The sequence below is a fragment of the Microchirus variegatus genome (assembly GCF_963457635.1).
Source record: "Microchirus variegatus genome assembly, chromosome: 1".
Classification (NCBI taxonomy): domain Eukaryota; kingdom Metazoa; phylum Chordata; class Actinopteri; order Pleuronectiformes; family Soleidae; genus Microchirus; species Microchirus variegatus.
In genome coordinates, this window is record NC_139802.1 from 42,274,517 (window position 1) to 42,286,043 (window position 11,527).

At 45.6% G+C, this 11,527-nt stretch overlaps 2 protein-coding genes across 2 annotated transcripts; both read left to right on the forward strand.

Annotated features, from left to right (window-relative positions):
• Window positions 1–818: 818 nt before the first annotated feature.
• LOC310943784 (UDP-glucuronosyltransferase 2A2-like) lies at window positions 819–5,159 on the forward strand (the record flags this gene model as incomplete). The annotated part of the gene is made up of 6 exons (XM_083909435.1): window positions 819–1,091; window positions 2,748–3,237; window positions 3,396–3,676; window positions 4,391–4,475; window positions 4,568–4,787; window positions 4,880–5,159. 6 exons carry the CDS (start codon window positions 819–821, stop codon window positions 5,157–5,159), a joined length of 1,629 nt encoding a protein of 542 aa, XP_083765561.1.
• Window positions 5,160–9,141: 3,982 nt separating this feature from the next.
• Window positions 9,142–11,022, forward strand: LOC310943876 (uncharacterized protein; the record flags this gene model as incomplete). Its single annotated transcript, XM_083909554.1, has 7 exons — window positions 9,142–9,331; window positions 9,485–9,814; window positions 9,902–9,925; window positions 10,036–10,299; window positions 10,395–10,469; window positions 10,634–10,764; window positions 10,859–11,022. The coding sequence occupies exons 1-7, from the start codon at window positions 9,168–9,170 to the stop codon at window positions 11,020–11,022; spliced, it is 1,152 nt and encodes a 383-aa protein (XP_083765680.1). The 5' UTR covers window positions 9,142–9,167.
• Window positions 11,023–11,527: the final 505 nt, after the last annotated feature.

Below are 11,527 nucleotides of genomic sequence, written 5' to 3' on the forward strand. Positions count from 1 at the left end.
GAAGGGGGGAATGAAGTGTATTAGACACTTTAACACAGCAAATATGTTACTATAATTCTGTGGGTTCACATGCTCTGTGAACTGGGGTTTACAATACCCTACAATTAAGTTTTACGACAGATGTCTGTAGATTTTGTCTGAGCAGGTACTGCTCAGATGGATCATCTGAGCAGTACCTGGGTTTTTTTTCCCTGGTAGTTTTTCCTTACCCTGGTCGAAGGTCTAAGGACAGAGGATGTTACCAACCCTGTGAAGTCCCGTGAGACAAACTATGTTTTGTAAACTGTGGGCTATATAAATAAAGATTGATTGATTGATTGATTGATTGATCATCGGTTGACCATAAAGTGGAGGTGTAGGTTAGGCATTGGTCCTGGCATTTGTCCTTTGATGTGCTCCCTAGAGGAGACTGGAGGTCGTATGGCTAACCAAGGGCATAGGAAGAGGTAGGAGGAGCAGGTAACCTTTATAAAGTGTGGCTTTGCTCAGGAGAAGTTAGTGCTTCTTAGGATTTTGGCTGAGGCACTCCCGAGCAACTGCAGAGCTTGGAATTGACACTTGACATGTTACAGAATAAAGATCTCTTTGTTTGGTAAATGTCTTGTGTCACGGAGTCTCATTCTACGTCATCATCTCATCACCTGGTGTTCTGAACAAGAAGGAAGCCTGACAAAAACGACACCACCTATAAACCTGTGTGTGGAACTTCCCTCCAATCAGAGCGCAGCTCTTATCTGTGAGCCCTGGACGTTGATCTTGTGCTGCTGAAGCAAACGTCACACATTTGTGGAGTTTCGTCTTTGTCTCTCGCTGGAGACATGAAGCGTCCTCAGCCTCTCCCTCTCCGTCATGCTCTCCTCCTCCCTCCCGTCTTCCTCCTGGTCGCGCTCCATCACCTCGGCGCGGTGGCGGACGGCGGCCACGTCCTGGTGTTCCCCGGTGAGTACAGCCACTGGCTGAACATGAGGAACATCATGGAGGAGCTGGTGCGGCGGAACCACTCGGTGACGGTCGCGGTTTCCGACGCGTCGCCGTCCATCCCCTACAACAACAGCCGCGACGCTGCCAAGTTCAACTTCCTGGTTTTTAAGGTGATTTCATGCTTCAGTGATTTTTAAAAAAGACATTAATTTAATGACTTTCAGTTACACTCAAGTAAAAGAACCACTGTTTTTAATAAGATTTTACAAGTTAAAGAAAAAGTACTCAGAGTAAAAGTTGTCTCACATGGATTGTTTTTAACTGAAGGCAAACCTTTACAAATTAAAGTGCTGACAAACTAAAACGTGAGGTTTTTAAAGGTGCATCATGTAATAAATCTAAAGCAACTGGACAAAAAAATATGTCACAGAGACTCAGGAATAATGTTCATATAACAAACTGAACTCACCAACAACAACAGTACAGACAAAATATTCGCATTCAAAAAAATATTTTGCAGACTGCAAATCTTGTTTATGTTTTGAAGTCATGTTTTGGCATGTGGCGCCACCTACCGCCGTCTAACAACCATTGCAGTCGGTAGAGTCTCAGCTTCCGAGCAACCACGGGTTGCCAGTTACGTCAGAAAACGAAACCTAAAAAGACCTCTGTATTTTGAATTTGAATGTAGTTACCGTTTTTGGCCACATTCTTACATATGGCGCCTTTAAAGGGATAGTTCAGCAAGCAACTGGCCATCAAATCCTCCTAATATGTCACAGAGACTCAGGAATAATGTTCATATAACAAACTGAACTCACCAACAACAACAGTTGACAAAATTTTTGCATTAAAAAAATCTTTTGCAGATCGCAAATCATGTTTTGACATGTGGCGCCACCTACCGCCGTCTACCAATCATTGCAGTTGGTAGAGTCTCAGCTGCCGAGCAACCACAGGTTGCCAGTTACGTTACGTTACTGAGCTACAATGGTGGAGAAAACGAAACCTAAAAGACGTCGGTATTTTGAATTTGAGTGCAGTAACCGTTTTTGGCCACATTCTTACATATGGCGCCTTTAAACGACGAAGAACAGTTGAACAAAAGCGTTGATTGTATCTGTCACAGGTCATATTGTCATTCAAACAGGATGTAATCAAGATTAGACTGGAATTCTGCAACAAAACATTTAGCTAAAGAACAACAACGGTCATGTGAGTTGATCAGGTTAAGGTCCCGATGAGGCTGTATCTGATAAGGTCGGGTGAATTGAGGTCCCGAATGAGGGATAAAGTTAAAGCATGTGTGACCTTTGACCCATGTTGACTGATACGTTTGTGTGTTTACATTTTGTCAGCACTTTAATTTATAAAGGTTTGCCTTTTAATTAAAAACAATTAAACAAGCTACCTTTTTGTAACTTTAACTTGAGTACATTTTTAGACTTTTACTTGAGTTCCACCACCTTTTGGAACCCTTATTTCTAAGAGTGTAGAAGAACCCTTTTGGAAGAGTGTAGAAGGACCTTTTTGGAACCCTTATTTCTAAGAGTGTAGAAGAACCCTTTTGGAAGAGTGTAGAAGGACCCTTTTGGAACCCTTATTTCTAAGAGTGTAGAAGAACCCTTTTGGAACCCTTATTTCTAAGAGTGTAGATGAACCATTTTGGAAGAGTGTAGAAGGACCCTTTTGGAACCCTTATTTCTAAGAGTGTAGAAGAACCCTTTTGGAACACTTATTTCTAAGAGTGAAGTAACTGATTTAAAACATAGTGAAAAAAACATACTTTAGGCCTCTGTTGAGTCACATGAGCGTCTCTCCCTCAGGTCTCGTACACTCGTGAAGAAGTCCACGGACTCATCCTCGACTTCGTCCACTTCTCCATGACGGAGCTGCCTCACGCGTCGTTTCTGCAGAAGATGCTCCTGCTGCACAAGTGGGTGCGGCGCTCCACCGACTTTGGGCTGCGCCAGTGCGACGGCATGCTGAGGAACGAGCAGCTGATGGCGACGCTGCGGGCCGCCAAGTTCGACGCCGTGCTGGTCGACCCCATGGTGATGTGCGGCGACCTGATGGCCGACGTGCTCGGCGCGCCGCTCGTCCTCTCCCTGCGCTTCTCGTTTGGCAGCGTCGTGGAGCGGCACTGCGGCCACGCGGTGGCGCCGCCGTCGTTCGTGCCCGCCGCGCCGCTGCCGTACGGCGACCGCATGACCTTCAGGGAGAGGGTCGTCAACATGGTGACGTACGTGGCCACGTCGGCGATGACGGAGCTCTTCTGGAGGATGACGCTGAACGGGTACTACAGTGAGATCAAAGGTTAGTGATTAGGAAGAGGTCAAAGGTCAGGTCAAGGTCAAGGTCTAAGAGCTGAAGAAGCCTTCTTGGATGAGAGTCCATCTTCTAACTACTTGAAGAAGATTATGACCTTCACCGACGAGCTCAAAGGTCACACTTCCTGTTTCCTGTGCGGACAGGACGTCCCACCAGCGCGCGCGAGATTCTGGGGAAAGCCGACATCTGGCTCATCAGGACGTTCTGGGACGTGGAGTCGCCGCGCCCGCTCCCGCCCAACTTCAAATACGTGGGAGGTCTCCACTGCAGGCCGGCCAATCAGCTGCCAGACGACCTGGAGGCCTTCGTCCAGAGTGCGGGCGACGCCGGCGTGGTCGTCGTTTCTTTTGGCTCCATGGTGACCAACCTGACGGCAGAGCGCGCCGATGTCATCGCTGCGGCTTTAGGACGGATCCCACAGAAGGTCAGAAGTTTATGTATATAGACACAGTATACAGTATATAATATAGGGTTAGGGTTCAAACAAAAAGTATCTTGGAATGACTTTATAATAACTCTATAATAATAATCAGCATCACCCTGAACGAGGATCCGTTGAAAATATTTGCAAACCTCTTAACGAATATTTTTAATGAATTTTTGAAATTCAGGAAATGATCCATTTGTGAGGTGAGAGTCGTGAGGTGACTTTCTTCAAAAACAAAAAGTATCTCGGAATGACTTGAAATTTACCATCATAATAGACGGCATCGCCCTGAACAAGGATCAGTTGTAAAAAAAATTGCAAACCTCTTAAGGAATAATTTTAATGATTTTTTGAAATTCAGGAAATTATCCATTTGCCCTGATGCACTTTGACAGTGAGCTGACTTTCTTCAAAAAAAAAAAAAGTATCTCCGAATTACTTAAAATTTACCATCATAATAGAAGGCATCGCCCTGAACAAGGATCAGTTAAAAAAAATTGAAAATCGCTTAAGGAATAATTTTAATGAATTTTTGAAAATCAGGAAATGCCCTGTTGCACTTTGACAGTGAGCTGACTTTCTTCAAAAACAAAAAGAATCTTGAAATGACTTGAAATTTTATATACATATAGATATATATATACATATATATCTATATGTATATATATTACAAACATGTAATTAATCGGTTTATTGTCTCTGTGTCATTAGGTGATTTGGAGGTTTAAACAAAAACCAAAAATGTTGGCGGCAAACACGAAGGTTTATGATTGGATCCCTCAGAACGACCTCTTGGGTAAAGAGCAGTTTGTTTTGTGCATTTGAAATCCCCTTGTTACCTTAACAGAGTCCTTTCATGATAAAAGCCTGGTTGGTCCTTCCTGTCAGGTCACCCTCTGACCCGAGCGTTCGTGACCCACGGCGGCACTAACGGTCTGTACGAGGCCGTGTACCATGCCGTGCCAATGGTCGGTCTCCCGCTGTTTGCCGATCAGCCCGACAACCTCGCGCGGTTGACCCGCCGCGGCGGCGCCATCGTCCTCGACATCCACACTATGACGTCAGACGAGCTGACGGAGGCGCTGCACGCTGTCATCAACCAGCCGAGGTCAGAGGTCAACTTTGTATTGTACTTTTAAACTGTTAAAAGCAGGAAGAAAACTGTGATCCCCTGATTTTCTTATCTCCCATGATGCTCAGCTACAAGACCAACATGCAGTACCTGTCGCAGCTGCACCGCGAGCGCCCGGTGTCGCCGCTGAACACTGCCGTGTTCTGGGTGGAATATGTGATGCGACATGGCGGCGCGCGCCACCTGCGTCTGGCCTCGCAGGACCTGAACTGGTTCCAGTACCACAGCGTGGACGTGGTTCTCGCCCTGTTGGCTGTCGTGGTGACCTGCTGCGCCCTCTGCTGGGCAACACTGAGATGCGTGCTGCGGAGCTGCTGCAGGCGTAGACGGCGGGAAAAGAAAGACTGATGTTTTTATTGTTTGTTTGTAAATGTACAGCAGAAACAATGATGTTTTCTGCCGTTGTCATGAATTAATAAATGTTCAATTTGTTTGTTTTTAAAATAAATGTTTTCAAGTGCTTTGATAGATGGTTAGCGCTGTTGTCTTTGCAGCAAGAAGAGGATTTCTGCATGGAGTTGCATGCGTGTTGTCCTCATGTGTACATGAGTTTTCTCCAGGTTCACCATGGCTCAATCCTCACTTTTTCCAATAATTTAACTTCTAAAATGTAAGTACTTTTTATATCAGAAAATGACTTTTGATACTTAAGTACAGTAAATGTCATAAACGTTAAGACTTTAAAGGCGCCATATGTAAGAATGTGGCCAAAAACGGGTACTACGTTCAAATTCAAAATACCGAGGTCTTTTAGGTTTCGTTTTCTGACGTAACTGGCAAGCCGTGGTTGCTCGGCCGCTGAGACTCTACTGACTGCAATAATTGGTAGATGGCGGTAGGTGGCGCCACATGCCAAAACATGATTTGCAATCTGCAAAAACAATTTTTTAATGCAAATATTTTGTCCGTACTGTTGTTGTTGGTGAGTTCAGTTTGTTATATGAACATTATTCCTGAGTCTCTGTGACATATTAGGAGGATTTTATAGCCAGTTGCTTTAGATTTATTACATAATGCACCTTTAATCTGCTACCAAAGTCATTTTCTTGCAACATACTTGTACTTTTACTCAAGTATCACCTTTAACACACTTTATACAAGTAATATAGTTGGCTCTCTTATCCCGTGATTGCGCGGCCAGATTAAACAGCAGCCACATCATAAAACATTTTAGTCAAAGGTGAGAAGGGAAGGGAGGGAGAAGAGAAAACCTTATTCTGCAGAGAAATCATCGACAACAGTCTACTCAAATACGACTGGTGCAGCAACATCGCTGCTCATGAAAGAAAACAACAGCATCCCTGCCCTTGACACATGTCCACACATGCCATTTTACCGTGAGCTGAGAGGTGTGTGTGCGTGTGTGTGTCAACATTATATCAAGGACCCGCCCCACATTCTGTTTTTGCCACAGCTTTATAGTCTGCAAAAAAAAAAAAAAGATTCAGGAACATCTGGTAAACAGCTTCTTCCACACGACAGTCAAAATATGCTCTCCTCTATTGACATCAGTGTAGTAACACCCACTGCATGAGTGCATTTCAGAATTAAACATTTTAAAGACGCTCTTCACATTCTTAAAAACAATGTACGACATGGGCGCACTTTATAGACTTTTATGTACATTTAAATGTGTAATACTGCAAATGATAGCACTGTTAACTTAAATTTAATAGTCTTTATTTCCTTATCTTATTCATACTTTTGTACATTGTTGTGATTATATGCTGCTGTAACACTGCACATGCATATTATCTTATCTTATGTCATGTATGTTAATATAATTTAAATTTCGTTTCCTAATGAATAAGAGTGACAGTAAAGTCATCTTAAATCACAATAAACGATCATCTGGATATAAATGAGCTTCATTACAGTGCTTTTATTTTGAAAAGCAAAGCTGCAGTGTGGTCGTTATGTCAGACGGGGGCGATAATTCACCCTGTAACTTCACGTTAGAATTTTCTTAAGGGGGATGTGACGTCACGTTAACTTCCGCTAGCCTGTCGCCGGGTCGATGCTACAATGAGCAGCGTCCCCCTGGAAACGTCGGTCTGAAATGAGCGATAACCGGATAATCGGACACTAACGGACCCGCCGGCTTTTAACAGGTAAAACGAACCGTTAGCATGTCCCGGGTAGTTTGTCCCGGGTTAACGGCTCGCACGCAGCAGTAGAGCTGGCTAACTGCAGTTAGCCGCAGCTAGCGCTTAAGAGTTTGCTTAATTTTCCACTAAATACCGCTTTATCCTCAACTCTGAGCCCAGACTCGTGCCTCTTTTCTCAGTTTCCCCCTTCACACACACAGAGCTGTCGTGACATTACAAGGCCATTAAACCCACGACATACTGAGCGGAAAGTTCACTATAATAGTTCTGGATTTTTCTAAAAAGGGATTCATTCTCTACTCTCGCGAGGATGGAGTAAAAAAAAAATCACTTTCGCGTGAAAAAGCAGATTGTGAATAAACACTTGACAGACACCTGTACATGGTTCTGACGTTACGTCATCGTGTGTGTGTGTGTGTGTGTGATTGTGTGTGTCTTTGCGTGCGTGCGGGTCTGTGTGTTTTTGCGTGTGTTTTTGCGTGCGTGCGTGCGTGCGTGTGCGTGCATGTGTCGCACTGTACCAAACTAAACCGTTCCACTTGATGTAAACAACTGGAACTGGTCCGGTTTAAGGCTAAGATTTTAACTGTGTTTAGGCTAAGGTAATGTTTTTTTTGTCTGTGGTTGCATGTTAGGGATTATTATTATTATGTTCATAATCCGTAATCCCATGGTTCTCACTCTGTGGTATGTGTACCACCAGTGGTACCAAGCTCCCCCAGTGGGTACCTGGAGGAAAAATCAGAAATACTATTGTACTGCATATACCATGCGTAAAAAAATAAGAAATAATAATAATAATTAGAGTCACATTGTCTCTCGTGCCGTCTTAATCTAATTCACTATACCAGTGTGTGAAGTACATGCGTACTTTGGCGATAACTTTACTTCTGGAGCTCAGTATTTTCGCTGCAGCCCTCGTCCTTGTGTGGAGGTAACGCCACATTTAACATCTCTCTCTTTCTGCCTCGCTCCCTCAGCGTCCATCATGCTCTCTCGGCCTCCTGCACTGAATGAGAGCGACAACAGGGGGCGGGGCCCAGTATCAGTGACGCCGCGTCCTGTCCTCCCATTGGCTGATCAAACAGGTAAATGCGAGAGAGCGCGTCTAAGTATACGTTTTTATGAATGATAGAATATATTTGTAGATTATTACAGTAACAGTTTTGGCACCTTTGATCAATAAATAAATAAAGGAGGAGAGTCTTGATGTCTTTGATGTGTGTTTTTCCTCCTGCAGGAGTTTTCTCCCCTACTACCTGGAGCTCCTCTTTACCGCTTCCTCCCCCCTTCTCCTCCTCCTCTTCATCTCTTCCCTCCTCCTCCTCCTCGGCTGCTCCTCTTTTACTTCCTCGCTGCATCCTTTCCTCTCCTTCATCCTCTTTCATTTGTCATCCTCCTCCTGCCTCCGCTCATCGAATGTCTCTCTCTCCTCCTTCTCTCTTTTCCTTTCAACCCTTGAACAACACAGTTTCTCCTCCTACCTCCACCCTCCCTGCTCACACCTCTCTTTCTTCTCTTTCTCCCTCATCTTCTCCTGCTACTCTCTCTGTCTCTCTCTCTTCGCCTTCTCCTCTTCATCCTCACACTCCTCGCTTCGTTCCTTCTCCTCCTTCGGCTCTTTTAACTCCTCACGCTGCTGCTGTTTCTCCTCATCCCTCTCCCTCCTCTGTGCACACATCTCCTCCTCCTCCTCCTCCTGTCTCTCCTCTTCCTCATTGCCCCGTAGCTCCTCCGCTGGCTTGTTCCTGCTCCTCCCTCCTGCCTCGCCTTCTCTCGGCTCACCGGTTGGAGATGCGGCGCCTCCTGCGAGGAGCCATGGCGTCTCTTGGTCGTCGCCTGGATACTTTGGAGAGGAGGAGCAGGACGAAACGGAGAAAGAAAGGAAGAGGAGCAGCAGCAGCAGCGGCGTCTTCTCCCGGTGAGATTACCTGTGTTGGTTATAAATCAATTATCAAATCAAATTCTGAAAAAAAAGCTTTTACTTTGAAACACCAAAGGCTAAAATAATCTACTTCCTGTTTGCCCAGCTGCTTCCACCTCCTGTAGTTCTGTCTCCATCCCACCGGTTACCACCTCCTCCTCGTTAGACAGCGAGGAATCAAACGCACCCGCCCTTCTCTCCTGTTTAAGCCAATCAGAGCAGAGCAAGAGGGAGGAGTTTAGGGGCAGGAAGAGGAGGTGGAAGAACAGAGAAGAGGATGATGATCATGAAGAAGATGAGGATCCTGGAAGGTTTGTTGGACAAATGGCCGTCTCCTTCAGAGGAGGAGCCGAGAAGGAGGCGTCGCTCACGCTACACAACGTCCACGCGGCCAAACGGAGACTGGAGGGAGGAACCGGCCAATCAGAGACGGCCGTCAGTGTCGTTGGCAGGCGGAACGGTTACAGAGACCCGCTGCAGCTACACAGGTGAGAGAGAGAGAGAGAGAGAGAGAGACACTGAGAAACAACCCAGAGAGTGAGAGTGCATGTTGCAGTACCAGAGTTGACCAGCGGAGGGTGCTGACTGAGTTCACTTCATTCCTATTTAAAATCTTTTCTCTGTCTTCCTGTCATCTCCAGCTCCGCCCCCTCCCTCCACCTTTTCCAGCCAGCGCCGAGCGTTCGGACCCGCGGCCAATCGGAACCCGTTTTTGTTTTATCTGGCCAATGGTGGACCTCTGACTCCACCCCTCCCCGCTCCCCCAATCCCGCTGCTTTCAGCCTGTGGCTCCACCCCTCTTCCTCTTCTTCCTCCTCCTCCCCGTTTTCATTTCGCCCCGCCTCCATTCTGCGGCTGTCCACGGATTCTGTGGAGACGTTGGTAAACTTAGTGAGGGGCGGGGCCTGTGGGAGTCCTCTGCGGCCCCTGAAGGACTGGACAGCTCCGCCCAGTGTCATCGGCGATCACTGGTTGGTTGGGCTTTTATAGATATTTGCACTTATTGGTGATCAAAAAGGAACAAACTAATATCACGTCGTTGTTTTTATCTTTTGCAGCTACGTGCAAACACCAACACAGAGGTAATTTACTTACTTTAAAATGTCGAATAAGCTTTTATTGTAAATGCAGAAGCAGTAGCCTCTGATTTCATGAAGTCTCATGAATTCAACCTCTGCTCGCCTCGTTGCAGCTCGACTTTATCCACACGCCGACAACCGAAGCAGCGAGCCAATCGTGGCCTCCACCTTCCTCGGAGACGACCCCTCCCCCTGCCCCCATGTTCGGCCAATGGGCTGTTGGCTCCGTTCCCCGCCGGCCAATCGGCAGCCGGCTCTGGGTTTCTAAGCACAAATGGAGAGGTGGAGTTGGGAAAACGCGTGTCACAGATTCGAATCCGCCGGGCGTCCCCGAAGGAAACGTTGCTCACGCCTATGGGACTGCCCAAGGTCAAAAGGTGAAGAGAGGAGGGCGGGAAGGAAATATGAATTACAAAAGAAACTAAATAAATATCCTAAATAAATAAATTAATCCTTTTCTTGTTTTTTTTAGGTTAAAAAAGAAAGAATTTAGTCTTGAGGAAATCTACACGAACAAGAACTTTAACAACCACCCGACCACCAACAGGTAAATATCAAAATCAATAGGTTAGCTTGGCTATTAGCCAACTTAGTCAGAATGCTAACTCTTATCACTGATTAACCTAACTTGTGTGTGTTGCTGCCACTTCTGAGGAAACTTGCACCAGCATACGTCTGTTCTTCCCATCATGCTTTGCTTTCCTCCCACAGGAGCCTGGAGACCATCTTTGAGGAGCCACGAGAGAAGGACGGGGCGCTGCTTCTGATTGGCCAGCAGAGGCGGCGTAGACTCCTCCTCTTCCCTGACTTTACTCAGCCAAGGAAGAGGAAGAGGGCGCAAGGTATTCTGGGAAAAAATCCTTCAAAGACAAGAGGAGTTAAAACTGTAGAGAAATTGTCAACACATTTTATTGTTTGTTTGTTTGTTTGTTTTAGGGACGGGGCTACCTATTGCTGGGTTGCCCAGGAAGCGCGCCGCCGCTCGGCGCCATTGCCACGGCAGAGGATCGAGTGAAGACGACCTGGACCTGGACGTGATGCTGGTGGAGCGACTGAGCGCGCTCGAACACTTCCTGACACAGCAGGGCCTGGACGTGTAAACTGTGATATCACTTCCTGTTGGCTAACTTAAGGCCAAATAAATAAGCTGCTAGCATGCCTGCTAACCACTGCGTTGCCAGGATAACATCCTTCGTAAGGCAGTACCATATGGTAGGTTTTTATTTGTGCTGTGTACTTGATGATTTCATTTTTAATTTTTTTTTACACTGTAGTAACCCTCTGGAATATTTAATATTTAGCTTCTGTGTGGATGATGTCAGCACGCCCCCTGCTGGTGACATGATTTCTCTGGTGAATATTTTTACAGTGTAACTTATTTTTCTTATGAAAACTGTTCTATTTTTGGAACAAATAAAACGTGTCCGTTTCCACTGTTTCTGTGTACTGTCAATTGCCGAAGAGCGTTACAACTCAAGCAAGTGAAAGGCGCCTTAAATATAATGCATTATTATTATTATTATTATTATTATTATTAACACTCTCCTCAAAATAAAATTGATTTATTATGAGTAATAGCTATTCGTATCATATCTAGCTTAGCAG